Genomic DNA, 24716 nt, shown 5'->3' with positions numbered 1-24716 from the left:
TGTGGACCAGACATGTCCACCTGTGACAGCGCGTTAATGTCATTGTCATTTGAATGGGAAAAACTGTAAAAATGAATGAGCATTGTCCCACTTGTCTTACATGCTGATGAAGTACTGTGTACAGTGACCATTTTGACAGCCAACAAGCGAGTGACGGTGGTGGGCTTAACACTTAAAGGCTCTCAAATGTCTCATAGCCCAAGCAGTGCCAAGCCCCCACCCCAAACACTTGAACCCTGCTGACGTAGGCTGTCCATTTACATTTAGGGACACCGGCTCACTCCATTCTTAATACCATTTCTATTGTGGAGAGAAGCAGGCGCCAGGGGTAAAGTGTGAGAGAAACAGACTTTTTTTTTTTTTTGATTTAATGAGATGCAGAACTTATTTTACTTGACAGTTTAAGAGATTTCAAATCTTCATAGCTGGTGATTGGGGATTTTTGACTCTTCTTGCTGGATTTCTTTTTCTTTCACATTTCTGTATTTTAATTATTTGCACACCAGAGTGGCACACTGAGGGGTAGAGCTGGCTACGATTTTTGAAAAAGTATTTTCGTCTGTTTCACGGACGTTGCTTGTCCTATTTTTGTCTCAAGCTGGTGTCTTAACGTGATTTTTGTATCACCGGAAGCCACGAGTGCCTTGGTAATGATGGGAGATGGCAACAGCGCAAGCTTTGACCTCATCCAAAATCGGATTGAGTCACTGAGCAGCAAGATGGACAAGCTCATCAACATTCAAGAGAAGGTCCTCAACCGACTAGATGGGATGTCTCAGGACATTGATGGCATTGAAAAGGATATGGAGAATCTGAAGGTTGACAAGGAGGAGATCCATCTGCCACCCAGGGTAGTGAACCAGACCCAGGTCATGGGGCGAGAGGTGAGGGAAATATGCCAGGAGATGAGCACCATCATGTCGGTGGTGAACCAGCGGTCCGAGCAGCAGGCTCAGAAATTGGAAGGGATGGAGAAGCTGGTCCTCAGCATGCAGCAGGTGATCAGCTTCATTGGGGAGACGGTGAAGGGTTCGAGGATTATGGAGCTGATGTTAAAAGGCCCCACAGCTCGGAAGGGCTTCAGATCCAGAGACAGTAAAGGAAAGCAGGCTATCAAGAGAAAAACATCTACAGAAACATTAACCAAGAGGCTTGACAAGGTGAGATTAAGAGGCCTTGCTTTAAGTGTGTGCCAACAGGTGCATTATATTGCTGTTGCATAAAATGGGTTTTGGAGAAATATTATTGTTGATCTGGATTAAGAGTTTAACATTTTTTCCAGTCTAGACTCTGAAGTATGCATTTAACATTTTGAATTATGTACTGGATATTTTCTGAAGATGCATTTATCATTTTAAGTATCTTAGTATGTTGCCAGGGATTCCAGCCCAGCCATCACCATGGACATCTCGTCCTTCTCTTGTCACTGTTGTAAAAGATGCTATATAGTGTTTTCCATGCTGACTTCGATTTCTTACATCTCACTGGGGTCTTGTTGTCTTGGCAGAACATGTGAAAATGATCATAGCAGCAAAGCTGACCTCTCCTACACTTCTCTCGAATGTGAATGTGGCTTGGCTTGTGTGCTAAATTCTCCATAAAGTGGCCAGGGGTGATAGGTAGTGTCTGGGCTCTGGCATGTTTACACTCGCCAACTGCTGATTGAAGGCAAAGAGATTAGGAACACTAATTTTATGGTGTTATGTAAGTTGCTCCACAATAAATTTATCAGTTGTAGCTTATATAAAGTCCCAGTTGAACTCCAATTTTTACTTGTTGGATCTCTACCCATGCTCATTGCGACAAGGCCTTCTTGGCATGAGGCTCACTGTGGGGACCCCACCGGCAGGGCACGAGAGGGACGGTGTGAGGCCAGGGGTGAAATGTGAATGGCCCGGTTTAGAAATGCTGTTTTTGGATCGGGGCCGCAGTGTTTGGGGTCTGAGAGGGCTTTAACCCCTTCAGCTCACCAGGAGTCAGATGTCAACAAATTGCGATGAGTCAGTGTTTCTCCTCTGCTCTCTTTAGCAGCTTGTTTCTCTCAGTGACTCACTTAAACTTGGTACATTGCTTACTGACAGTTATATTATTGCGTCTGCACATTCCAGTACCGTGCCAGTAATTTGGTATATTCTGCATCACTTTTTCTAGTGGTTACCCCTCTGCTATAAGCAGGTATTGCCTAAAGTCTATGCCATGTGATTCTTTGCAAATTGTGAAACTTCCTGCGGCGAAAAATAGCTCTTCATAAAACTTTTACTGGGAGTCCTGCTGATAATGCTGTCAAAGTACCTTTGATTTAGAGGTTCCAGTAAAGGCCTGCATTTAACACGGCATGCAGTGTCCAAGAATGGCAGGTACAGGTTCAGAAAAGTCAAAAAGTAAATATGTACTTATGTAAATATGATCTCCATGAGATTACTATTGCTCCACTGGGCTTTGCACTTGTATGTCTGGATGCAGTGTTTGCATTTTTAAATTAATGTCCAAAGTTTCAACTTTGGTTTGGCTGAATTGCCTAGAATGAATAAGTTACTCAACTGTACAGTTTTTTAAATGAGGCTTTTGTCTTAATTATCCAATCTGAGGACAGACCAAGACCCGACACAAAGGTCACAAAGTCCTGCTTGGCAGCAGAGGCATAAGTTGCACTTACAGTCATCACCACACTCCTGTCACTTGCATAGCTGCAGACGTTAGAGTCATATCTGTTTTCCTCTCACCTGAGTGGTTGTGACGTCATGTGACAACGTTATCACATAATTGAAAAACATTTGTCATGGTGCACAGTGTTCAACAGTGGAGTCACTTTTCTGTGTCAATTTCTTTATTAAATTAAGACATGATTATTCTTATTGAATTCAAGCCAATTAAAAGTTTGAAACATGCATTTATGGTTGTCGATTACATCCTGATGATTGAAGACCACATACCAATCTGACGGCTTCTGTGTGAGTCACATTTCAGGGAATTTCTGTTGTCGTCAGAGCACTCGTCAGATGGTGACTCCACCTTCAGAGGTGTGAGATTTCTGCCTGTTATTGTGGCCTCTAAACGAATTCCCCAGTCTCCCAATCAGAGATTTGAACTCCTGAAAACACTGCTGTCACTGGGGAGACACTGCACTCTAAATATCTCCTGTGCTGTTTACCTCACCACAGCATTCGGAGAACAAATGTGAGACACCCAGAGGTTCACGACAGGTTTTTCCATGCCAATCTGATCGGAGAGTGTTTAGAGAGTTTCCTCAGCTGAGAAATTTGAACAACAGCCTACCGTCGCTTGTAATATTTTCCACTCAGGGTCAGCATTGCATTCCGTCGCTGAGTGTGACAAGTGATAAGCTATAAATTCACTGCCCTGCTGCTGTCTATCCATCTGCCATGAATAATCAAAGGCATACCATACAAGTGGGTCTGCGCATGGAGACGTGCAATAAATGTGCTAATCTGTAAACTGAAAACAGAGGAAGTGTTGCTTATATTTTGTCCTTTTCCATGACTTCATATGTCATTTCGCTGAGTTATCGATTCATTTGTTTTGTGCGCTATACATGTGACCCTAACTTCATCAACTCCACCTCACTGTCATTTTTATTAAAGTACATATTTGATTTTTGCTTCATTTGTTACGTTGTTTTACATGTGATGCTCACTTATATCACTCATATCAATGTTTTATTGACATTCATACTTAACATGTGATATTTATTCCATTCAATGTGCCTTCATATAACCCTACTAAGCATTGTCATCTTGTCTTTTTACTAGAAAACTACCTCTAATAAAGCCAGTAAAGGGAATCAACAGATAACTCCTGCATGTGTGTCCAGTACTCCTCAGCCTTCCCACAGGATAAAGCTCCATGGACCAAAGCATTTCCTCGCCTCTCGCAAATGTGGAAAGTTTGTAGGTTTTATGTGCTCGTAGACCATATTTACACAGGAATATGTTGTTTGTAATGTTTAAGTATATGTGCATTTGCATTTCTGGCTTTAGTCTGGCACCTTGTTCTGTATGTTTTTAACTTAAATATTTTGAATGCTATTAAACGGATATCCTTAACAAGAAAAGTGTAACAACATGAGATTTTTGCATAGCCATATGCTGTGTTACATTTGCCAAAAACACGTTGATGCCTTTAATTTTAGCTTTGTGAACTGGCTGAAGTTATTCATTTTAAACAGGAATGATAAAGCAGAATTCTGGTGAAGAAGAAAATGTCAAAATATTCCTTGAATATAACATTTTAATAGATGATTTCTTTGAAAATGTATAGAAAATTGTGTGGTGCCAATTGTTTTTGATTGTTTTCGTTTGTATTTCACAGTTGAAAGACCATAAAGGTAAAGATGGGACAGAAAAGCCATGTTTGAGCCCTAAGAACCAAAAAGCTCAAAAGAAGATGAGGCCTCCAGACACAGCAGGTGATGAGATCAAAATACTACATCCTCTACAAAAATACTTTGTGCTTAAACTTCCAAGAGTTGTTCCTTTGCTATACTTAACATAAAGGCATGAAGCTTCCATGACAGGAACATCTTACTGTGTTAGAGTGATACTGTGTTACATGTACAGCGATAGCCTACTACCATGTTTACCATGACATAAGGTCATAAGGTCCAAGCGAAATATTTGGCAACTTCACACTTTATCCTATAGCCTTTCACAAAAACCTATTCAATCTTAAATATGGCAGAAAGCTTTGATGAATATTTAACAGGTTGTAAAGGATAAAATCCAACTTCTGTTTGGGCTTTTTCTAGATCATATCTCTATGAAGAAACAGGTTTTGCTTCTTCATGAGGTGCAAAAACTCAACAGGGAAAACACAGAGAAATCAGGTCACCAGCTCACCCCCGGCTGTCTGGATCTGGAGGCTGGCATGCCCCCTAAAGATCAACAACCTGATCAACAACCTGCTTGTAATCTGGTGGACTACCTGCGGGAAGATTCCCATGTGGCTGAGAAGCATAAGGTTGTTGAGGAGGAGGGGGAGGAAAAGGTGCCTGAGGGAGAGGCAGTGATTACGGAGCAGGAGCCCGAGCCCGAGCCCGAGCTTGATGTGAAGGATGTAGTGAAAGAGAAAGAGGATGAAAAGCTCAAAGTCCCAGAGGAAAAGAAAGAACAAGAAGCTTCTGTTGTAGAAGAAGTAGCTGAAGCTCCAGAGCTCCCTGCTGCACATGACAACAAAAAAGAACCAACTGCTACAAGGTAGTCTATAAGAGCTGCAATGATAGTTAATCACCACAAGATGAATGTGATGAATATATTTGATAATATATATTTATTTTTAAACCAAATCTCAAAAAGTTGATTCCATGTCCTCAAATGCCTTTCCTTCCCTATGGTGTAATAAATAGAATATGTTTCCATTTAGGACTGCTGGTTACACAAAACAAGACATTTGATAGTGTCATCTTGGGCTCTAGGAAATTGAAATGGCTCTATTTTTACTATTTAGTGATGTTTCATTGATGAAAAGGACTGGTCAAATTGTATTCATTTTATTAAGATCTTAAGATATTGCTAAAAAAAAACAAAACACATTTCATTGTGTCATAGTCTGGAGCATGGGTGTCTAATGTAAGGATTTATTTGTAATTAGCCATAGCCAATTATATCTGTGTATTGCATCCATCCAGATGAGTGATTGATTTGATGGCTTCACTCCTAACACATTGAAAAAGGAATTTTTTCTTGTTTTGCTATCTTCTGTCAGCCATTTCTTTATACAAAAAACCAGATTTATAATAAAAAAAACAACAACAACAACAAAAAAAACTACCATCACTTTTGTTTCAGCCCTGATGACCTCAAAGATGCTACCCCATCTCCAGAGGGTGAGCAAGACCAGACAGCAGAGATCAGCAGCACAACTACCAAGTCCTTTGTGACTCAGGAACAGTGTGTAGTGGAGGAACACACAAAGAGCCAGGTGGTGGTGAAGGAGGAAGAGGAGGAGGAGGAGGAGAAGAGAGACGATAACAAAGAGGAAGGACAGAAGCTTGAGTCTGAGGACTGGGCCGTCTTTAAGGCAGATGGAGTTGAAATCCAGTTCAACCTCAAACAAAGGCTGGAAAGAGAGAGGAAGGAAAACAATGCAGAAAAGGAGGATGATGAGAATGCTGAGCGGTACTTTATTGGTAAGTCCGGATTTATCCTTATTTATCCAATTTTAACCCTTTTTTTGGGTGCAAAGTATATAGTTGACCATCTGACAATGCTACGTTGGTACAGCACGGCAGTATGAAGTAATATAAAGCCTTTAATATTGTCTGGCACTAAGACTCCTCTGTAATATTAAGGCAACAACTGTGACTGTAGCTGATGTTTATCATAGTATGTTAGTACACAGTGTGCTAACTTGATTATGGCAGCCATGTACCCTTTCAAAGGCTTCACTGTAGCTGATAAACAGTGGCGCTCCTGTGTTCTCACATTCCTCATAACCTTTTAAAACAGATTATATCTTTTCTCTTGTCCCCCCCCCATCTGACTTTAGACATCACTCCTCCTCCAGTGGCCCCCTTTAATCACCGCATTGTGTCGGCTAAGCCCAACCAGATCTGCAACTTCTACACTATCAACTGGCAGGAGGTCCTGGGCGGGTGAGCGTTGCACTTGTGTGTGATGTTAATATTAAATATATAATAATAATATTAAAGCTGCCGGTGGCCAGTTGATCAGTCACGAATAAAAGATTTCAATTCCCATAAAGCCTAATTGCGTAACCCCCCCGCCACCCCCCACCCCCTTCCCTCCTCTTCTCTCCCCTGGTTCATAACTTCAGAGTCACGGCAGTTATTTTTACTTCAAGACTGAGTGGTATGTGAAACTGTATCCCCGGTGCCAGCTGGTAGCTAATCACTAAGTGTTAATCCAAGTCTTCAAAGAAGAGACAGAGCCCAGCTCAGATTTAATGAAATAACAGATTAAGCACATCACTCTCCTCAAACATCCCTGTTTGAAGCAAGATCACTTTTTGATTTGTCATGGGAAAACGCACGAAACACAACCTCTGTCCTGTTTCATAACTGATTCTGGGCCTCTAGGATGTTTGATTTGAGATGATAGAGTTGGCAACTCTGGCATTTGTTTTCTCTCTCTCTCTCTTTATCTTCAAGGGGTCGCTTCGGTCAGGTGCACAAATGTGTCGAAAACTCCTCGGGTCTCACTTTGGCAGCAAAGGTCATCAAAGCCAGGAGTCAGAAAGAAAAGGTACGGCCCCTAACCTACACTGTCATGATAATGAATTAGTCCTATTTTGATAAGTAGAGTGAGAGCCACACCACATGATATAAAAAGCACGAGAGGGGCTTAGCTACAGTTTTTATTACATACTAGTCCACTGCAAGGCCACACAGAAGCAAAAGGCAAAATATTTCTCACCTAGGTGAGAAATATTTGACCTAGAAGAGAAGATGCATTGTCTCATAGCAGAGAACAGCTGACACCTCTCACCGTGTTTGTGTGTGTGCGTGTGTGTGCTCACTTGCCTGTGTATCTGTGTGTTTGTCTGCAACTGTGTCTGTTTGTCTGCTTCTGCGTCTGTCTGTCTGTCTGCGGCTGTGTTTTTGGTAGGAGATCGTGAAGAATGAGATCCAGGTCATGAATAATCTGGACCATGCCAACCTGATCCAGCTCTATGCAGCTTATGAGTCAAGGAATGACATCATCCTTGTACTTGAATAGTATGCTCCTTCTTTTATATTTTCAGCACGTGTTCATTCATTTCAAAACAGCTTATTCATCACTTTATAGTGAAGATATTATCCTTCATAGACTTAAATTGGTGGGCCCAGCGGAATTTCTGTTAACCTATTTAATTATTAATTAATTATGCGTAAATGTATTCTTAAAAGTATGGACCATTTTATTCTAAAATTTAAATGATTCTTTATGTGAAATATATTAAAATTTGGGGTGTTTGACTGTTGTTTTTTATGCAATTGTCTTTAACCTTAGTGTTGGTGGAGGGGAGCTGTTTGACAGGATCATTGATGAAAACTACACTTTAATGGAGCTGGATGCTGTGGTGTTCATCAGGCAGATCTGCGAGGGCTTGCAGCACATGCACAAAATGTACATCCTACACCTGGACTTAAAGGTAACAAAGTCACTTTTATTTTGAAGTCAGAACTTAAAACAGAACTTCATTCCTGCAGCCTCTCGGTTAAAATCTTTTGTTTTGTTATCAATTTCAGCCAGAAAATATTCTGTGCGTGAGCAGAGTTACAAATAAGATCAAAATCATCGACTTTGGTCTCGCCAGGGTGTAAGTACTGGTATTTGCTTCTATTTTATAGATAGTTTTATTAATTGCAAAATGTAAAATGTCATTGCTCTGAAATTTGATTACATCCCCACATAGATATAAACCAAGGGAGAAGCTGCGAGTGAATTTTGGCACGCCAGAGTTTCTCGCCCCTGAAGTCATCAACTATGACTTTGTGTCATTCAACACAGACATGTGGAGCCTCGGTGTCATCACCTACATGCTGTAAGGAGACACACAAACACATGCACAGGTTTTAAAGAGACTAATGTTAATGACTGTTTGTCTCTTCTTGTTAGTCTGAGTGGTCTGTGCCCCTTCCTCGGTGATGATGACAATGAGACTCTGAATAACATCCTGGCCTGTCAGTGGAACTTTGAGGAACAAGAGTTCGTAGATACATCTGAAGAAGCCAAAGATTTTATCTCCAGGCTCCTCCTTGTAAATAAAAGGTACCATTTTCCATCTATGTTGCTGTATTTCTGTCCTAAACTGAGATTAACATCTGGTGACATGATTGAAATACAGTCTATGGATTGAATAATATTTATGTGTCATTGTGTTTCTCGTCAGCTGGAGGATGGGGGCATCTGAGGCCCTAAGACATCCTTGGCTCTCTGACTCAGTCCTTCATCACCGCCTTTATACAAAGGTAGAATACACATTCCTGGCCTGCATTTATCATAAATAAGATAAATAATGAAATACTAGTGAGACAATGACCACAAATCTAGAACTTTTTGAATGTGTGGGCTTTGTGTGCTTCTTTATAATTTTAGTGCTCTAGTAAGTGTAGAAAATATAAAAAAGCTAGAAATGATATATTAAGTTAAATATGCAATTTTAAAAAATAAATTAGAGATACATAAATACATGGGGGGAACAACGCTTGCATTATGTGTCACTGTGCTACTACATTTGTTTTTATTAATCTTTTTTTGAAATATTATTGTTGACCCTCTTTTTCACAGAAAACCATGTGCAGATCACGGCGATCATCATGTGTGCCCATAACTGATAGTTGAGGTTGGTCTGTTTTGTTTCTGTTGTATTTTGTTGTCATTTTGTCTTTATTTGTTTTGAACAGTTAAAATCCTGTCATGAGAGATGTAAATGTTCCATTCAGCCCTTTACAGGAATACTTTCAAAACATCCACAAGGGGGAAGCATGTATCAGATTTTGTGCAGGGTAGCATGGCAGAGGCAAAAGATTCAGTTCTTGGATGTTAAAGATATAATAACTGTCCCAATTATAATAATTGTCTCTCTTTTTTTTTTCTTTTCTTTTTAGGGCTCTACAGTGATGTGACGGCTCCAGCTGTGGCCACTCGGACCAACCCTCCTGTCCATGTAAATGACCTAAATTTCAGTCAATGCATCTGCAGCATTTTCCTGAAATGTGATCCACCGTGTTGTGTTAATGTAACTAATATACCGAAGCAAAATATACCAGAGATAACAGTTTTATTCAAATGAGATTTAATAGTTGATAGTTGCAGCAAGTGTTGTACTGTACTACTTTTTCCATGAAGAGATGAAGAACATCTTATAATGTAAATCAGTTGTTATGCAATAAATGTGATAAAATCCTGATAATAATATCAATAACTCAGCTGTTGAGTTTGCAGTTTGTGGTGATGTTTTATTACATTACATTACTTTGTTAGATGTTTTTCAATTTTTTTTTTCATCCTGTTGTAGATGGCATTTCAAAACGGTGCTAAAGTCATTTACTAACCTAGTTTAATTAGACACATATTATCATATATACATATGAGCTTGACTGTGTTTGGCACATTTCACTTGAAAGTTGAACATGCACATTGTACTATCTACTTAACTTTCAAACATCCACTCACCCTCAGTTGTCTATAACCAAATGCACTGTGCTGTCATTGATTGCTGCTGTTTTCATTTTCTGCCGATACTGTAGATATGAACTCACATGTTTAGACACATACCTCAACTGCTTCTTTGTGAAGGCTACAGCGTGATCCATATTATGTGACTGGAATAATCTTTACGCTCAGTTAGAAATATTATTGTTGGTCTGTAAATAGATGCTGAACTGTAGATTAAAATCCAGATTTTCTCATATTTTAGAAGATGCGTATTGTATGTATGGACAGAATGGAATTTGTGTGCTTGGTGTCATGAGCTGTAGTATGTGCACTTTATATATTGTTATTTATATAAACATATATTACACATAAAGCTACTGTAGTTCCACTGAAAGGGCTTGTGTGGTCGGACCTCCCTGTCTCCTACGTCTGTTTCATCCTGCTTTGTCCTGGTGTTCACAAAGAAAATACATTTCGCTGTCTTATCACCTAGGTGTAACATTTTCATTCTCTGTTGCATGTTATTAGTGTTTATGTGTTGTTAGCCATTAAAGCTTAAACTTGACAAATAGAGTCATAACTTTTTAATACTTTTTTCTTTTTTATCGTATGCTCAAGCTGTCAAACCACTCTAGTGCCACTCTGGGTGTATACTGTATTCATGTCACTGTAGATGCTTTTTACACATGACAGAGTTTTCTTGGAAATGCCTTCTGTGAAGGTTCACTAACTGATAGTAATACACTACCTACCTAATGATGATCTAGTGGATAAAATATTGTTAGAACTATGTTTATGTGAATTTAACTAAATGATGAAGGTTACGTTAACGTGTTGTTGAACACAGAGTGCTAGTAAAAGAAGTTGTCCTCACCAAGTGTTAAGAATTTCAAATTCAGCATGTATTTGTGAAGTGTGTACACACCCATTAAACTGACGTTGTGTCTTAAATCAGTTTGTTTGCTTTTATTCCATTTATGTCAAGGTTCAGTTTGACAACATACATTACAGCTAAGAGTACCCCAAAGAATAAACAGGGGTAATACACAAGTTGATGAATTCAAAGTTGAAGGCAATAAGAAAATGACCCAGTGTTCACTAAAATTATGTGCATAAATAGGAAGGAGGAAACTCCAAATAAAGAACATGTACCTTGAATCCAGGTTCAGTGCTGATAGTGTTTTGTGTAAGAACTTTAAGGTCACTGAGGAGTGAGGTGAAAAGATAGGAATTTGACTACAACCTTCGCCTCTTGAATACCCAAAGATGTAAGTGAATGCCCCGCCACACTATAGAAAATATCTTGAAAATAATTTGAATAAGACGGAAGAAGAAATTAAAACACAATACACAATACTGTATTTTAAAGAACAGTGTGCCACTTGTTAATAGGTGGCATTTGTAAATTTTCACATACATAAAGCTCGAGTAACGATACACTCGTTCTAAAACAAATTATAGCCAATCTGTGGTCGCCTAATGTGAAACATAGATCTAAACTCAACCAAATGTTTTCAGCATGAGTCCCACTTCTCCCTGGTATATTTAGTTCTGAGACAATCACATAAACGTTTTTCAAGTCTTTAAACTTTTGCTGGGTTATTGAGAGGAAAACAGTCTTCATAAAGCATTTTGTCTGTCTGTGGCAATGCAGTGAGCTATATTCGGTGAGAATTTTACAATCTCAGCCCGGGTCTCTATAAACCTTAAGTACACAAACATACGCCCTTATTCAAGATGAAAGTACAGCTGATTCTAGGAGTCTAATAAAGAGCATCTGAGGGAGCCAGTGTGTGCTATACAGTTTGTTCACCTAAGAAAATAAACTGAGTGGGTGGGATGATGATGATGTTGGGGGAATAGGGCTTTGACTCAGATACATGGAAATAAAAAAAGTGGCTATCAAGGATTTTCACAGAGGTTGCAAGAGGGGTTGAGAAACTGGAAAAAAAAATAAGATGAATGACAATGAACAAACAGTGAGCTGAATGTGAGTTTGTGAGGAGCATGCTTTCAGGAACATTCCAATTTCAACAAAGTATACCTTAACTTTCACCCTGCTCTATCCTTTAAAAGACAGTGAAGTCTTATTTTACAGAACCCACAGGGTTAGTCAGGGATACGTGCAGACTTTATGGGAGAGTACCATGGGAAGCATGTACTTAATTGTACAGAAATACCAGAAAAGCAAACTGTACCACCAAAAAGCATAGAAACCCAGTAGTTGGCCACTTTTACATCCACTAGTTTGAGACTCTCATGGCCATAAAATTGTAAGGGCCGACGAAATAATTCACAGTTTTGGGTTATTTTCATTTTTCTTCCATTTTGATTTATATATCATGCACTGGACAGTGACAAGAAAGATGGATGAGAGGCAAACTGTCTTCCATTTGGATGAAAACCTGAAATTGACTTGTGCTCAGGCTCCTTTTGAGGAATTTCTTAGAAAGTGGACAAGAGGGGAGTGCGGCTTAAACTGAAAACCGGCCTTTGGAGTATTTACAGAACGTGTGATATGACAGTTAACAACAGAGCTAAAAGAGAAGCTATAATAAATAAGTAAGTAGTGTAAGAGATAATACATGACAAATTTTATGTTCCATAATTGTAATGGACGACATGACCACAGGGGGTCAGAACCAAGTCTTTTAAAACTAAAAAAAACCCAATAACTTTAAAGTGATAAGGAAAGCGAGTCCTGTCCCGGCAAATAGAAAACTTCAAATAGTAATTTTTTCTTGCATTTTCCTAAGATATTGATGGTGGATGTGAATAAACATGTATACTGAGCATTTCATGTGCAGATTAGGTTATGAGGACACACAAATATAGATCTGGGGAGAAAACTAGCTAGCTAGCGAGCATGCAAGCAACTAGGGAGTAAGATTTTCCTGTTGTTGACATACCAACATTACATGGATCTTTGTGACAGAGGTTGGCTTTTTTTAAATGATTTGGAATATTTACTTTATATATTAACTTCAACATGAAGGGATCAGTTTTCTAACATATTTGTGTCCATAGCTAGTTTGCCAGCTAGTTTGATGTAAGTGCTAGCTAGTTAGCTGGATAGATAAGTTTTTTTTATTTTGGCTACTGTAACCATCAGTATTGTAGGGATCTTTGCTACAGATGTTTCCTATTTTGGGGAAAAGATTTCGACTGGTGTAGTGTGCATTTATTAAAATTTTTACTTCAACAACATTTTTACAACATTAAAATAAAACATACAACTACGTGTGAATTTCAAATATTTTCCATCCATAATTTCCTATCAAGGACTGACAGCTTTGTTTAGTCTACTATTTGTTTATTTTCACACATCATTTCATCAGACACAAGAGATTTCTTGTCAGGAATGGTTCAGAGAGAGTTCATACATTCCTCTATTACAAACACAGGCAGAGAGAATCTGAGTCTGTTAATAGCCATTACTATCAACATGCAAGTCGTTTGGCAAAACAGGTGATACTGATTTCTTCCAAGGAGTCCCCCCACCCCACTTTCTTTTTTGCATAGCTTTTCAGGAGCCTGAGGGTTGGAAGCCGAATGCATTAAGCTCTCGCTTTATCCCTGGTCCAAGGCCCAGGTTAGAATGGTGAGAAATTCAATTTAACAGGAGAAAAATGCCTCCTAGAACTGCCCCTCCACCACCTTACCCCTAAGTCTCCTCCATCCACATCTCCAGGGGTGATCTCGAGGAGCCAAACCAAAACCAGATGGACTTATTGGGCCTAAAGATAACAAATAGTGCCTGAGTTCCTGTCAGTTAGAGACCACCAGAGCAAAGAAGCTTAGGGTGAAGAAAGCTTACTGACATGTCTTACTCATTGTCTTGCTGTAAAAAGTAGTATTAATGTTGACAATACAGTAACATATGAACAAGAAAGTTATACAAAAATTACTGCTGAAGTTGGTTTGTTTGGTCAGGGTAGGAACTTGTTAAGGGTAGGGATGCATTGGATAGTTTTGGTATTGGTCCATGTACATAAAGGGCTTTGCATTCAGAAAACAGGTAAGATGCCAGCTTGGCCTTGGGAAGGTAGGCTGTCAGCGGTGACCTGAATCTCTGGGTGGCACGCTCTACAGTTTGTTAGCTGATACATCTACCGCCCACACACGCTCAGTAAGAAAGGACAGACAGAGAAAAAAGGGAGGGTGACCCCAGAACTCCTCACAGCCTCCCTGCAGATTGACTAAGAAAGTGTCCTTTGTAACAGGAGTTTCCTGTGCGTAATTAAAAAATATTGGGCCCTGCTCAGAAGGGAGGAGACGGCGCCCAGAGTAGTAGGAGGCTATGTGAAGGGTAAGACTCTCTGCTCCACTCTTCGTTTCATGTACGAGCCCTGGAGCTGGCCCTGACGTTTGTCCAAACAAGAGGCGCTCTCTCTCTCTCTCTCCAAGGAGGTCCGGAGAGAGGACCAGCCAGTTCTCAGGGCCCGGGGGCAGGTGGTTCTGATTTGTGTGTGGGGGGGGACAGACCACGTTTATGTTCAGTTAATGGCAGAACATGTGTCGTCACGTCCAGTGGTGAGAACATGCTGGGTGAGTGATCTGTTTTTAACATCACTGAGGTTTGCCACCAATACAAACACAATGCCCAGTTATCCCTTTATGGTTTTCCCTTAACATAATCATCTGAAATCTGGATATCATTGATGTCCAGTCTTTTTGAAGAATCCTTTTTCCCTCTTTATAATGTTATTCAATTAAGACAATGTAACTTTTACAAGAAAAGGGGTGCTTCTGAATGAAACCAAAGATGAATTTATAAGCAATAAAACAAACCTTGGCTGCAATTCAGTGCACTCAGTGGTTTCAGTACTACAGCATTAGCTGGTCTGGTATGACCAGGACCTTATGGTGGCTAATGTTAGCTAAATGTTAACAAACTGTGCTGGGATTACTGGAACAGGTTTTTTTAATGACCTCTCTTCTTGTACTTACATTATATATGCCCATGTACTGACACTTGTGGTTTACTGGTGCCACCATTAAGCAAAAATGCCTTAAAGCAGCTATAATTGATTTTTTTTAATAACAGTGTATCAAATGACACTTAAAATTTAATGTGACAGTGTGAAAGGTGCTGCTCAACCTACAGATGATTATCACCTGAAGCTCCCCCTGGCTTTACGGAGCTTTATAGCGAGTTTCACCTCATTGTTTAGCTGTCCAAATCGTTGGTCTGGTTCACTCTTCTGACTCACATTAGTGTAGTTTTTGGCTGCAGTAGGCAGCTGTCAGCAAATAAGCTCTAAAAACCCACTTTATGTCACTTGTCCAGCACCAAATGGCAGACACACACAGTTAGAGACTAGCTGGTGAACATAGTGGAGCATTTAGCAGCAGTGCCAGATATTTCCCTCAGGAGTTGGTGGAAACCAAAACAGAGCTAAAAGGAGAGAGTGAATATTGAACTTACATTCATAAGTTGGACACCAACACGAGTCTAAATGACTGCTGATGTTGCTTTGTGTCTGCTAGATGTGCTAACCCATCCTGTGTTAACTTAAAAGGTGATAATACTATATCACTGTTTTGTTTATAACTTGCGTTTGCAGCCCCCAGCTGGCCAAAAGATCAGCTACTGCTGTTAAGTCTTTAAAATAGATTCTCTTCATTTCATGACATTCTGCAATGAGTAAAATGTCTAATTAGTCTAATATGTTCAACAATTATTATTGGGAGGTTGACGTAGATAAATAATTATATGATCAGCCCACACATGCTCCATACTTTTATTCTGCAATGTATTTTTTTCAGTAACAGTACGACATGACTTGAAATGAAAATAGCCATCTCCCACCCACACACAGATTGATTTCCAGATGAGGGGGAAACACAGCAGCTTGCTGTGTCCAGTGTTTTCAGTTGGTGGTTTCAACACTGATCAAATGGCCATGCCGAAGCCTTTAATGATCTTGGAGGTTCCCCGCTGTTGGGTCATCTGCTTGGCTCCATATCATCTCCAGGTTGGGCCCTACTGCTGGTCAGGCAGTCCCACAATGGGGCCCTTTCCATCAGCTTTGTATTTACTCGTCCCTCTGGCTCACCCCTCGGCCTGCACGGGGTCTCTGTTTAGTCTGCCAGCCCTGCTGAGAGGCCTCAGTGGCCAAGAGAGCCATAATCCATCAGGCCTCTGTGTGTGTACGTGCTTCTCTCTTTTATGCTTTAGCTCTTGCTGAGGAGTCGTTGCTGAAGGAACTAAATGGAGCCAAGCGTCTTGTTCAAACAGAGTGAAGGAGCATGTTCTCTGAGACTGAGGTTAGTGTGTTAACACAAGCTTGTGTGCAGGCGTGGGCGTATGAACATGCTGCTTGTGTGCATATTTTATCACATCAGACCTTTCCAGCCAGACAAATGAACTCCTTCTTGACCCTTTAGCCATGCAAACATCTACTTTTCGTGCCCAAACCATCCCCTGTCATGCTTTATTGGATCCCCTTTACTGTTCCCACAAACTCACACTCACACACACACACACACACACACACACACACACACACACACACAGACATGCTTGCATAACTAAAATTTGTGACAGAACAGCAAATACTAGACATGCATAAGCTTCATACATATCCATATTATACACGTCTTGGTTATGCTCTCCTATCCCACCCACAGAGTCTGTCCTCCCTCCCGGTGCACAGTGATCGATGAGCTGAGCCCCGGTCTCTCTGCAGCAGGGACGTACTGAGGGGAAAAGACCCTTAGCCTGTTCTCTGTCTGTCTCCCAAAAACAGCTCCGATGGCCAACAAAAACACAGCACAACGCACCCAAATAGCAACCCGTGCTGCTGCCACTATTGTAGTGTGAAATGTTTCCCACGATGGAGCTCAAGACAGGAGAGGAGGATTCGATGCATGACACAACCCTGAAAGTGAGAGCCAAAGGTTAGACTGAGGTGAAGCAGAAGATGTAACGAGTTCCTTTCTGTCGTGGCAGTATGTATGCTGTTGAGATATAAAGTATAGTGTGATGAAAATTAGTGCAACACTGCATATTTTGAGGAACAGGGTACAACCACAGCCACTCATTTGGGTTTTGATCGGGGTGGGGGGTGGAGGAGTGGTTACTGTTACCTGACCATATTTAAGCTAAAAATTCATTGCCTGGTTTGTTCTTGGTTTGGCTTTTTTTTTGGGCCTGCCTTCATTTCAGTCCAGTCTGCTTTTAGACAGGGGAAACAGGAAAAGAGTCACAGTGCTGCGGTTCATTCTTCAGGCCATATTCACTTGACCACACAAAGAGCCCATTTTGAGGGAGACATTTTATGTGTTGTGTGGCAGGCAGCGCAGGCAAAAAAGATTTACTGTGTCTGTGTCTATTCAGGGGCGTTTTGGATGATGTTCATGCTCTTACTGGTAGGGGCCAGGGATTTATTGCGGCTGGGAAACACTGTCAGGTAGATGTTTCTGACAGACTGATTTTAACGGTTAAATCCACAACAAATTATTAATATACAATTTTCTCTACCAGAGCGGTCCAGTTCCTTGATATTCTATCAAATAATAAAGCTGCATTTTACACTGTTAGAACATAGGTGTAATATCTGTGTAATATATATTTATGTTGATGTTGCAATATCTGCATAAACAGATGTGCACTGTCTTATTATAGTTCTTATTCCAGCAACATATTGCATAGATTAAGAATAAGCTGCATATTAAAGGATTGTGTTGGCAAAGAAATTTTAAATGCAACACAAAAGAAGGAAAATATATATAAATAGATATAAATTTTAGATCTTTAGAGATAAAGATGTAAAGATATGTCTTGTTCATCTTTGAATCTATGAATAGGATTTGAATACTTTATGTTTTTATATTCTTTTGTGACCTGTTTTATAAAAGTATTAAGTAAAAAAAGGCAATGATGTTTAATGTATTTATAAAAAAAGATAATGTAGCTTTTTGGACTGAAGCTTTATTATTTTCAGTCAATCATGTAATTATAAAACAGTTACATTTCATATAGTACATATCTTCCCTGCACTGACATAAAATATTGCTCATATGTTTTCCAATAGCAGCATTATCGATCATAGTTCGGTTTTTATTTCTTTCATTTTTAAATGTTACATTTATCCATTTAGTGGTTAAATAAAATCAAAAGTTAGGATCTGACTTCAACATCATTTGATATGGGGTCATTATTAGGACCACTGAAAAAAAATGTCTGCATTCAGTTAAGCTGACTTTTGATTCACGCAGTAGGCTAAATGTAAATCCAGCAAATGTGGTGATGTCATAACAGCTAATTCTATCTCAAATTTCAATGAAAATAGTAACAAATAAAAAAAAAAGTTGAAGGAAAAAAAAGCTGAATGAAAAGTTATAAAGTAATCTTAGTATGAAAATGAATTAGAACTGCTGAGTTTCAGTCTTTTCAAATAAATCACACTCATACTGTGTAACAGAATACATGCATAGTTGTGATTGGTGCTTGTAGTTGTGTGTGTGTGTGTGTGTGGATGTGTGTGGGCATGGAGGTTGGTGGGAGAGGAGGAAGTTGTACCACTGAGGTAACCCTTGGAAGGACTAACAATGGCCCACACGTATCCTGTGGCTGTGAAAATCTTGAAGACCCTACACAAACACTCTGGAGTCAGCGCCCACAATTCCCCCTTTTTCCTCAGTGTTCCAGGTTTTGTTTTAGTTGCACTCTTTCACTTTTTTCAGCTAAAAAGTGCATGGATTTTTGTTGTTGTTGTTGTCTGTTTCCCTGTCTTTGTGGAGACACAAATTCTGAAGTTAAAGATGGATTGTAGCCTCATCTGGTGAGGACTGGTCAGTGGGTGAGAATATAGGATTCTTAGAAGGATATTTCAATGATCATTTTTTCTGCAGCGGTATATTGGTCTCTCTTACTAAAAGTACATAGGCCCTGAGTAAGATTTTTCTTTTTGATTCACTTGATCATGGACCTTTTCTCCCTGTTTGCTGTTTCAGCAGATCCCCTCCCCCCTTCCAGCCTGAAAGGGAGAGGCCATCACAACCTGCAGAGCTCACATCAGCATGGGGAAAACACACCACTGATTGCCTCAGAGCAGGAACCCACTTTCCAGAAACTCAGCAGAAAATTAGTGCAGAGTTGCTCCATGTTGAGGCTAATGCACACACACCTGTATCCCCCCCTCCTTCTCCAGTAGTTGCTCTTTATCCCTGTCTGGATGTCTGCCCCCAAAAAGTAGCCCTTGAACACCTCATCGCTTCCAAAACAAAACTAATATCCTCTTTACCCCCTCATCATGCCACAGTGGCTGCCTTCTTGCAGAGAATACAATGTCCTGCCAGGGAGCATTTTGAGAAAGCCATTCAATAGCTGCATGCGCTGCTTGGCCAATGCTGTTTGCTTTGATGGGTTGCTGACAAGACTGACCTAAGCAGAAATCTTTTTACTGCCCAAAATTGGAGCAGCTTTTTTCTTTTTACATTCACGAGCGCTTGCTGTCACTGAGTTCAACAATGTAAAGGGGACCACCCATGCAAAAATAGATGTCATGATGGAGCTTGCTGCGGTTGCTTCGGTGGTAGGCTGTAGTTCTGCTGTAGTTCTGTGCAAACACACCACATTATTGCTGACAAGGAGAAACAGTGCAGCCCTTAACCAGCAGAGGGCGACTAAAGCTTTGGAAAGAATCCCAGAACATTATTAGGCCAACATGACCTCCCCTCCCGAGTGTCAAAAATAACATCTCCCATTACATTCATGGCTACAGCAGAAATTTAAGTAGGGTGGTATGAAAACCTCCTGCCAACCAGAGCTAAGACAAAATTTAACGGTATAATCTGCAAGAAGAAACTGTTCATATTCATTGCCTGTGTAACTGAGAGATGCAACATCTTCATAAATTTTCTTTAGCTAGTCACAGTAATATAGCATTTTCTTTCTCATTTTGGTTTCATGGTTTTGTAATGGTTGTAAACCACTGAAAACCCCCAAAATACAAAAATGCACTGCTGTTGAGGAGCCCAACAAGAGGTCACCTGGCCACACGATGCAGTAGCATCCCTATATATTTTAAATGTCAAGGACTAGCTGCATTTAATCATACCTTCACCCTCCTGGCTAGTCCCACAGCATAGAAAATCCTCACCACTAAGCCACTGTCAGCGCCACTCCCCCACCCACTCCAGCACCTCTCCCCGTTGTTCCCATGGTGAGGGCTGTCACTGGCCAATCCGAGGCGGCCGCTAGGACCTTGGTGGTCTGGAGTGTCTCCGAGGTGGCACGGCCGCAGGGCTGCAGAGAGTAAACAGGACACTGGGGGATGGAGGGATGGAGGAAGAGGGATAGAGGGATATAGGGATGAGATTGTGGAGTCAGCAGCCTCTCCGCCCTGCCTGGGGAAGAGGAAAGCCTGTAAAGCCTGCAGATTCAGAGCTCACACAAACAGTGGACCGCCCTGAGACTCAGCTTAGTGGATAAGGCCTTGGCCAGACAGAGGGGGTAGTCAAATAACTGCTGAATTAATTTTCCTGAGAGCACATTTTCACCAGAAGCCAGTTCATTAGATTTGATTATTTTATTTGAGAACACTATTTTTGGTTTATTTATTTTGTGATATTCAGCCACTTACTTCATTATTTATTTACCTCACCTACCGAACTATCTGTTTGGACGATAGTGGAATGAAGTACATTTACTTGAGTTCTGTACTTTAGTATAAATTTGAGCAAAACCCTCTAGAGACTTTATACTTTTACTCCCCTTTATTTCAAAGGAAAAGGTCAAGCTTAAGCTTGTTGTCTCTAAACTAGATCAAAATAACCATATCTTAGTCTGTGTAAACAACTCAACAGTAATATAAATGCAACACTAACACTGGGTCAAAACAACTTATTGATGCTAGTGAAAGTTCACCTGGTGTTGCGTCAGTGCTGTTTAACACAAACTGGGTCAATTATGAACCCAGTGATTTCAAGTGTGTAGCTTCAACAACCCAACAGTATATGAGACTGATGAAATGATCACCATCTTAACTAATTACAACAGTAGCATGCTGCTTTCACACTAATGCACCAGTAACAATAATCCAATAATGTGATAGTTAATACTTTGGCACGCATGGGGCCAGTTTTCTGAATGGAAAATGTGCTGTACAAGTTGCTAAATATCCTTCTATACTTTTACTTAAGTAGTATTTTCAATGCAAGACTTTCACATGTAATGGAGTATTTTTACATTGTAAAAGTACTGTTACTTTTACTCAGTAACGGATCTGATTTCTTCCACCACTTCCACTGACAATGGTCTTAGAGTTTGTACGTAAAAGAGTGAGCTATATCAAATAATTATCATTGGGAAAAAGAGACATCAAAATGTCTGCCAAACGAGGTTAAAAGATAATTCATAAAGAAGTGTGGAATTCACCAGTGCCCAAGTCTTAAGGGACCGTGAAATGAGTAGCCAATATCCACATGTTATATACACCGTCTGTTTCTAATAATATTACCCTTGCGGGTGATGACAGGTTGAAAAGTGATTTACCTGAGCGGGCTTTTATTACAAATCTTTCTTGCACCATTCCCTCTGCTACTTAAGGAATCAGACTCGCTTCATTGTGGAACTCGACCCCAATACTAAATAGCATAGATGGCTTCCAACAGTTTTTGACTCTCATGATAGATCCCCACAGAGGATTTGCAAATAGCACCGAAAGATTTACTGTGTTTGCGGGTAAAGACGAAAGTTGACGTTTAATTCTTGCAAATAATAATCTTTTAATGACAATTCTCAAAAACAAAATGTGCAAAATATAACAAATACAAATCAGTACAAAAAACGTCTAAAGTTGGGATTACAGCTAACCATGACAGCAGACTGTGTCTTCTCAATTGAATTGTCCTTTGAGAAACAATTTTTTTTCCACCAGTGGCTTTTTCATTATTTTCTTTTAGAATCCACATCCAAAGCAGTGTACTTAGTCCATGTTTTCATAGATTCAGAACCAGTCATCTGGGTTTTGTCTCTCTATTTAATCTGCCAAGGGGAAAGGCAGAGATGGAGGCTGTTCTACCAGGAAATATAGGTATCTAATAGATCTACTCCCCGCTTGTATTTTGACAGCAATGGCAGGTCTTGTGAACTAATGGCATGCTTCTCTTTCTGCCAGGGGGGAGAAATATACCGCCACAGGGGAAGCCACAATCCTAACAGGCAGCTGGAAAAAGACAGGCAGACATGAACTACTGCACTGGCTGCCCCGAGAAGAAGAAGAAGACTCTGTGCATAACAAATAACATATACTGAATTAGGAGAGACTTTTATATGATTCATTTTATGTGAGAGGTTGAAATGGGGCAAAATATCCACAGATAATCTGAATTCGATCGTATTTCACCGAGACATGTGCTTCCCCTTTCCTGGATTACTGAGGCATGTAATAAAACACACACTGTTTGAGTTGCTTCCTCTGAACCCTAGAGCCCCTAGAAATGGTGTTTAAGGTGATGTGAATGCTTATGAATTTCATATTTAACAAAGGCAGTGAAGAGCCAAAGCAGGCAGGTAAAAAGATCAGAGAGACTGGAGGATTATATATTATATATTGTTGTTTCTCACTGTAACTGTCAAACTGATAAAGAAAATAATTATCATCTGCATGAAAGCGTCATCATTTTTAAAGTTACAGCTATGGTTTTAAGAACAGAATTGACTCTCTCGGGTCTACATCATGAAATGTGAGCAAAGGAGACTTTTTCTGCTGCATTGCTGCAAGAAAGTTTCAAAAATTAAATGTCGGGTCATAAGACCTACAGGGATTCTTATCTGTAAATGAAATCCTTTTACTTTTTCCAATTACAAAAACAAAAAATACTCCGTAGAGACGACTTTAATAAATGTAATGGAAGCAAGCATCATTAGAAAACAGGATTCAGACAATTAATTTGATGAAACAAAGCGTTGGCGTGGAGCCAGAAGGGTGAAAGCATTAGAGGGGTTACTGCAGGGTGACTCAAGAAATACTGATATTTGAAGTACAGTCAAATCGTATTTAACAGGCAGAAACTGACAAAGTCCTTTTTTTTTTTTACTAGTCATTGTTTTTTAAATACCTTTGAGATCTTAATTGTTGAGATCTTTATTATTTATATTCTGTATTATTTAACATTTAATTGCTGTTGTATGAACATGTGGGATTCGGGTATTTTGTATACCAAGGTAGTTTTTAATAATTAATGGTGTCCATAGCATTTTTGGAGGCAAGAGAGAAACCAAAAAAGAAAAAGAAAAAAAAACAGCTGTTTTTCATAAGAGAAAGACCAGAATTTAAAGAACGCTTGATTTGAAAGCCCATGAATTACTTTTTTCTAGTGTGTGTGTGTGTGTGTGTGTGTGTGTGTGTGGCCTCCATGCCGGCCTCTCGTGTGCTGGAGCGCAGAGCATGAAATGGCTCTAAATTGGCTGTGTTTGCCCTCAGAGGACCGCTCTTTTGAGATCATATCCTAATCCCTCAGAGAGGCGGTCCACAGGGTCGCTGCTTATTCAATTAGTCCGAAGCCATGGCTCTAAACATGGAAGGGCAAGAAAGAGTGTGAGAAAGTGTACAGATAGAGAGGGTGGTGGTCTGTGTGTGTATATGTTGGAGGTGATGGCGTGGGGCCATTGTGGAAGCTGCATCTGTTTATATTGAATATTTAGACGCCCATTCTGTGCCTTTTATTACAGGCTGAAGGAAGAGGAAACATCTGAGACAAGTACATAAAAAAGACTGAAAGACTGAAAATATATTGTGATGGTAAGTTGTTGCAAAGCGTAGATGAGGTCTCCAGCCAGAGGGTGGCGCCTACATGACATCTCATAAGTAGGTGTTAATAACTTTGGGAGCTTGATAAAAGGTACATGAGAGGATGAAGCTCATTCCAGAGGGGTCATCACTAAGCCTGAAGCCCAAACCACACTCCCTGAGGCAGCTGTTCAGTTACCTGAAGGTCTGCACTTCAACTCCATGTAAAGTCATCACCTCCTCTGTAAAAAGTCAGCACAGTAAAAGTTGCGCTTTTACTAGCTTTTCCCAATACAGAGAAGAATACATTATTTGCATTAATGAAGCAAACAAGATAAAGACAAGGTAGCAGAAAATGAAGTGGTTACTGTACTCCACACCTGACATGCCACTGGGACTGACCAAAACTGTTATATTATGTACATGCTTAAAATAATGTATCAATGTATATAAAAAAAGACAGAAAACTAGGAGTAAGGCAAATATTTTCTTCTTATTATCTATTATTATATTATTATCTTGCCACACGAATGACCATACAGATGTAAAATTAAATTCCCATTCAAAAGTTCTCAAAGAATATGTACATTTCAGGCATTTCAGAACTAAGTCATGGCTCATTGCACGCTTGCAGTTTTGACTTACTGTGACATACTGTGCATGAGTATGTTGAGCTTCATTTTCAACATACTGTGATCTTCAAATAAGTATTTTAGATTTTTTGAACCACTTCACTTTTTAAAAAAACATGTGATGAAGCTTTTTTTTTTTTTTTTTTTTATGTGACGTTGCTGCATCCATATATCTCTATAGTTAAGTTGATGTATAAAACAGTTCTTGTATCCCATATGACCAA

At 39.9% G+C, this 24716-nt stretch overlaps 1 protein-coding gene across 2 annotated transcripts; it reads left to right on the top strand.

Moving 5' to 3' along the window:
* Positions 1–515: 515 nt before the first annotated feature.
* Positions 516–11072, top strand: mylk4a (myosin light chain kinase family, member 4a). 2 transcript variants are annotated; one of them, XM_071492313.1, is made up of 15 exons: positions 516–1160; positions 3771–3908; positions 4330–4426; positions 4766–5213; positions 5805–6145; positions 6505–6610; positions 7127–7220; positions 7584–7693; positions 7968–8109; positions 8207–8277; positions 8374–8502; positions 8577–8729; positions 8851–8929; positions 9249–9303; positions 9569–11072. In XM_071492313.1, exons 1-14 carry the CDS (start codon positions 651–653, stop codon positions 9300–9302), a joined length of 2472 nt encoding a protein of 823 aa, XP_071348414.1. In that variant the 5' UTR covers positions 516–650; the 3' UTR covers position 9303; positions 9569–11072. The 2 variants fall into 2 exon arrangements, with proteins under 2 accessions (XP_071348414.1, XP_071348415.1); XM_071492314.1 differs by lacking the exon at positions 3771–3908.
* Positions 11073–24716: the final 13644 nt, after the last annotated feature.

Source organism: Trachinotus anak, unplaced genomic scaffold (assembly GCF_046630095.1).
Source record: "Trachinotus anak isolate AG129_WGS33_773 ecotype Australia unplaced genomic scaffold, CSIRO_AGI_Tana_v1 ptg000012l, whole genome shotgun sequence".
NCBI classification, from domain to species: domain Eukaryota; kingdom Metazoa; phylum Chordata; class Actinopteri; order Carangiformes; family Carangidae; genus Trachinotus; species Trachinotus anak.
This window is presented reverse-complemented; position numbering and strand designations above follow the sequence as displayed.

Bases quoted from the DNA above. Each gene is read 5' to 3' on its own strand.
- mylk4a (XM_071492313.1), top strand. From the start codon at position 651: ATGATGGGAGATGGCAACAGCGCAAGCTTTGACCTCATCCAAAATCGG. The intron at 3,909-4,329 runs GTAGGTTTTATG...TGTATTTCACAG, and splicing joins CTCGCAAATGTGGAAAGTTT to TTGAAAGACCATAAAGGTAA. The intron at 6,611-7,126 runs GTGAGCGTTGCA...TTTATCTTCAAG, and splicing joins TGGCAGGAGGTCCTGGGCGG to GGGTCGCTTCGGTCAGGTGC.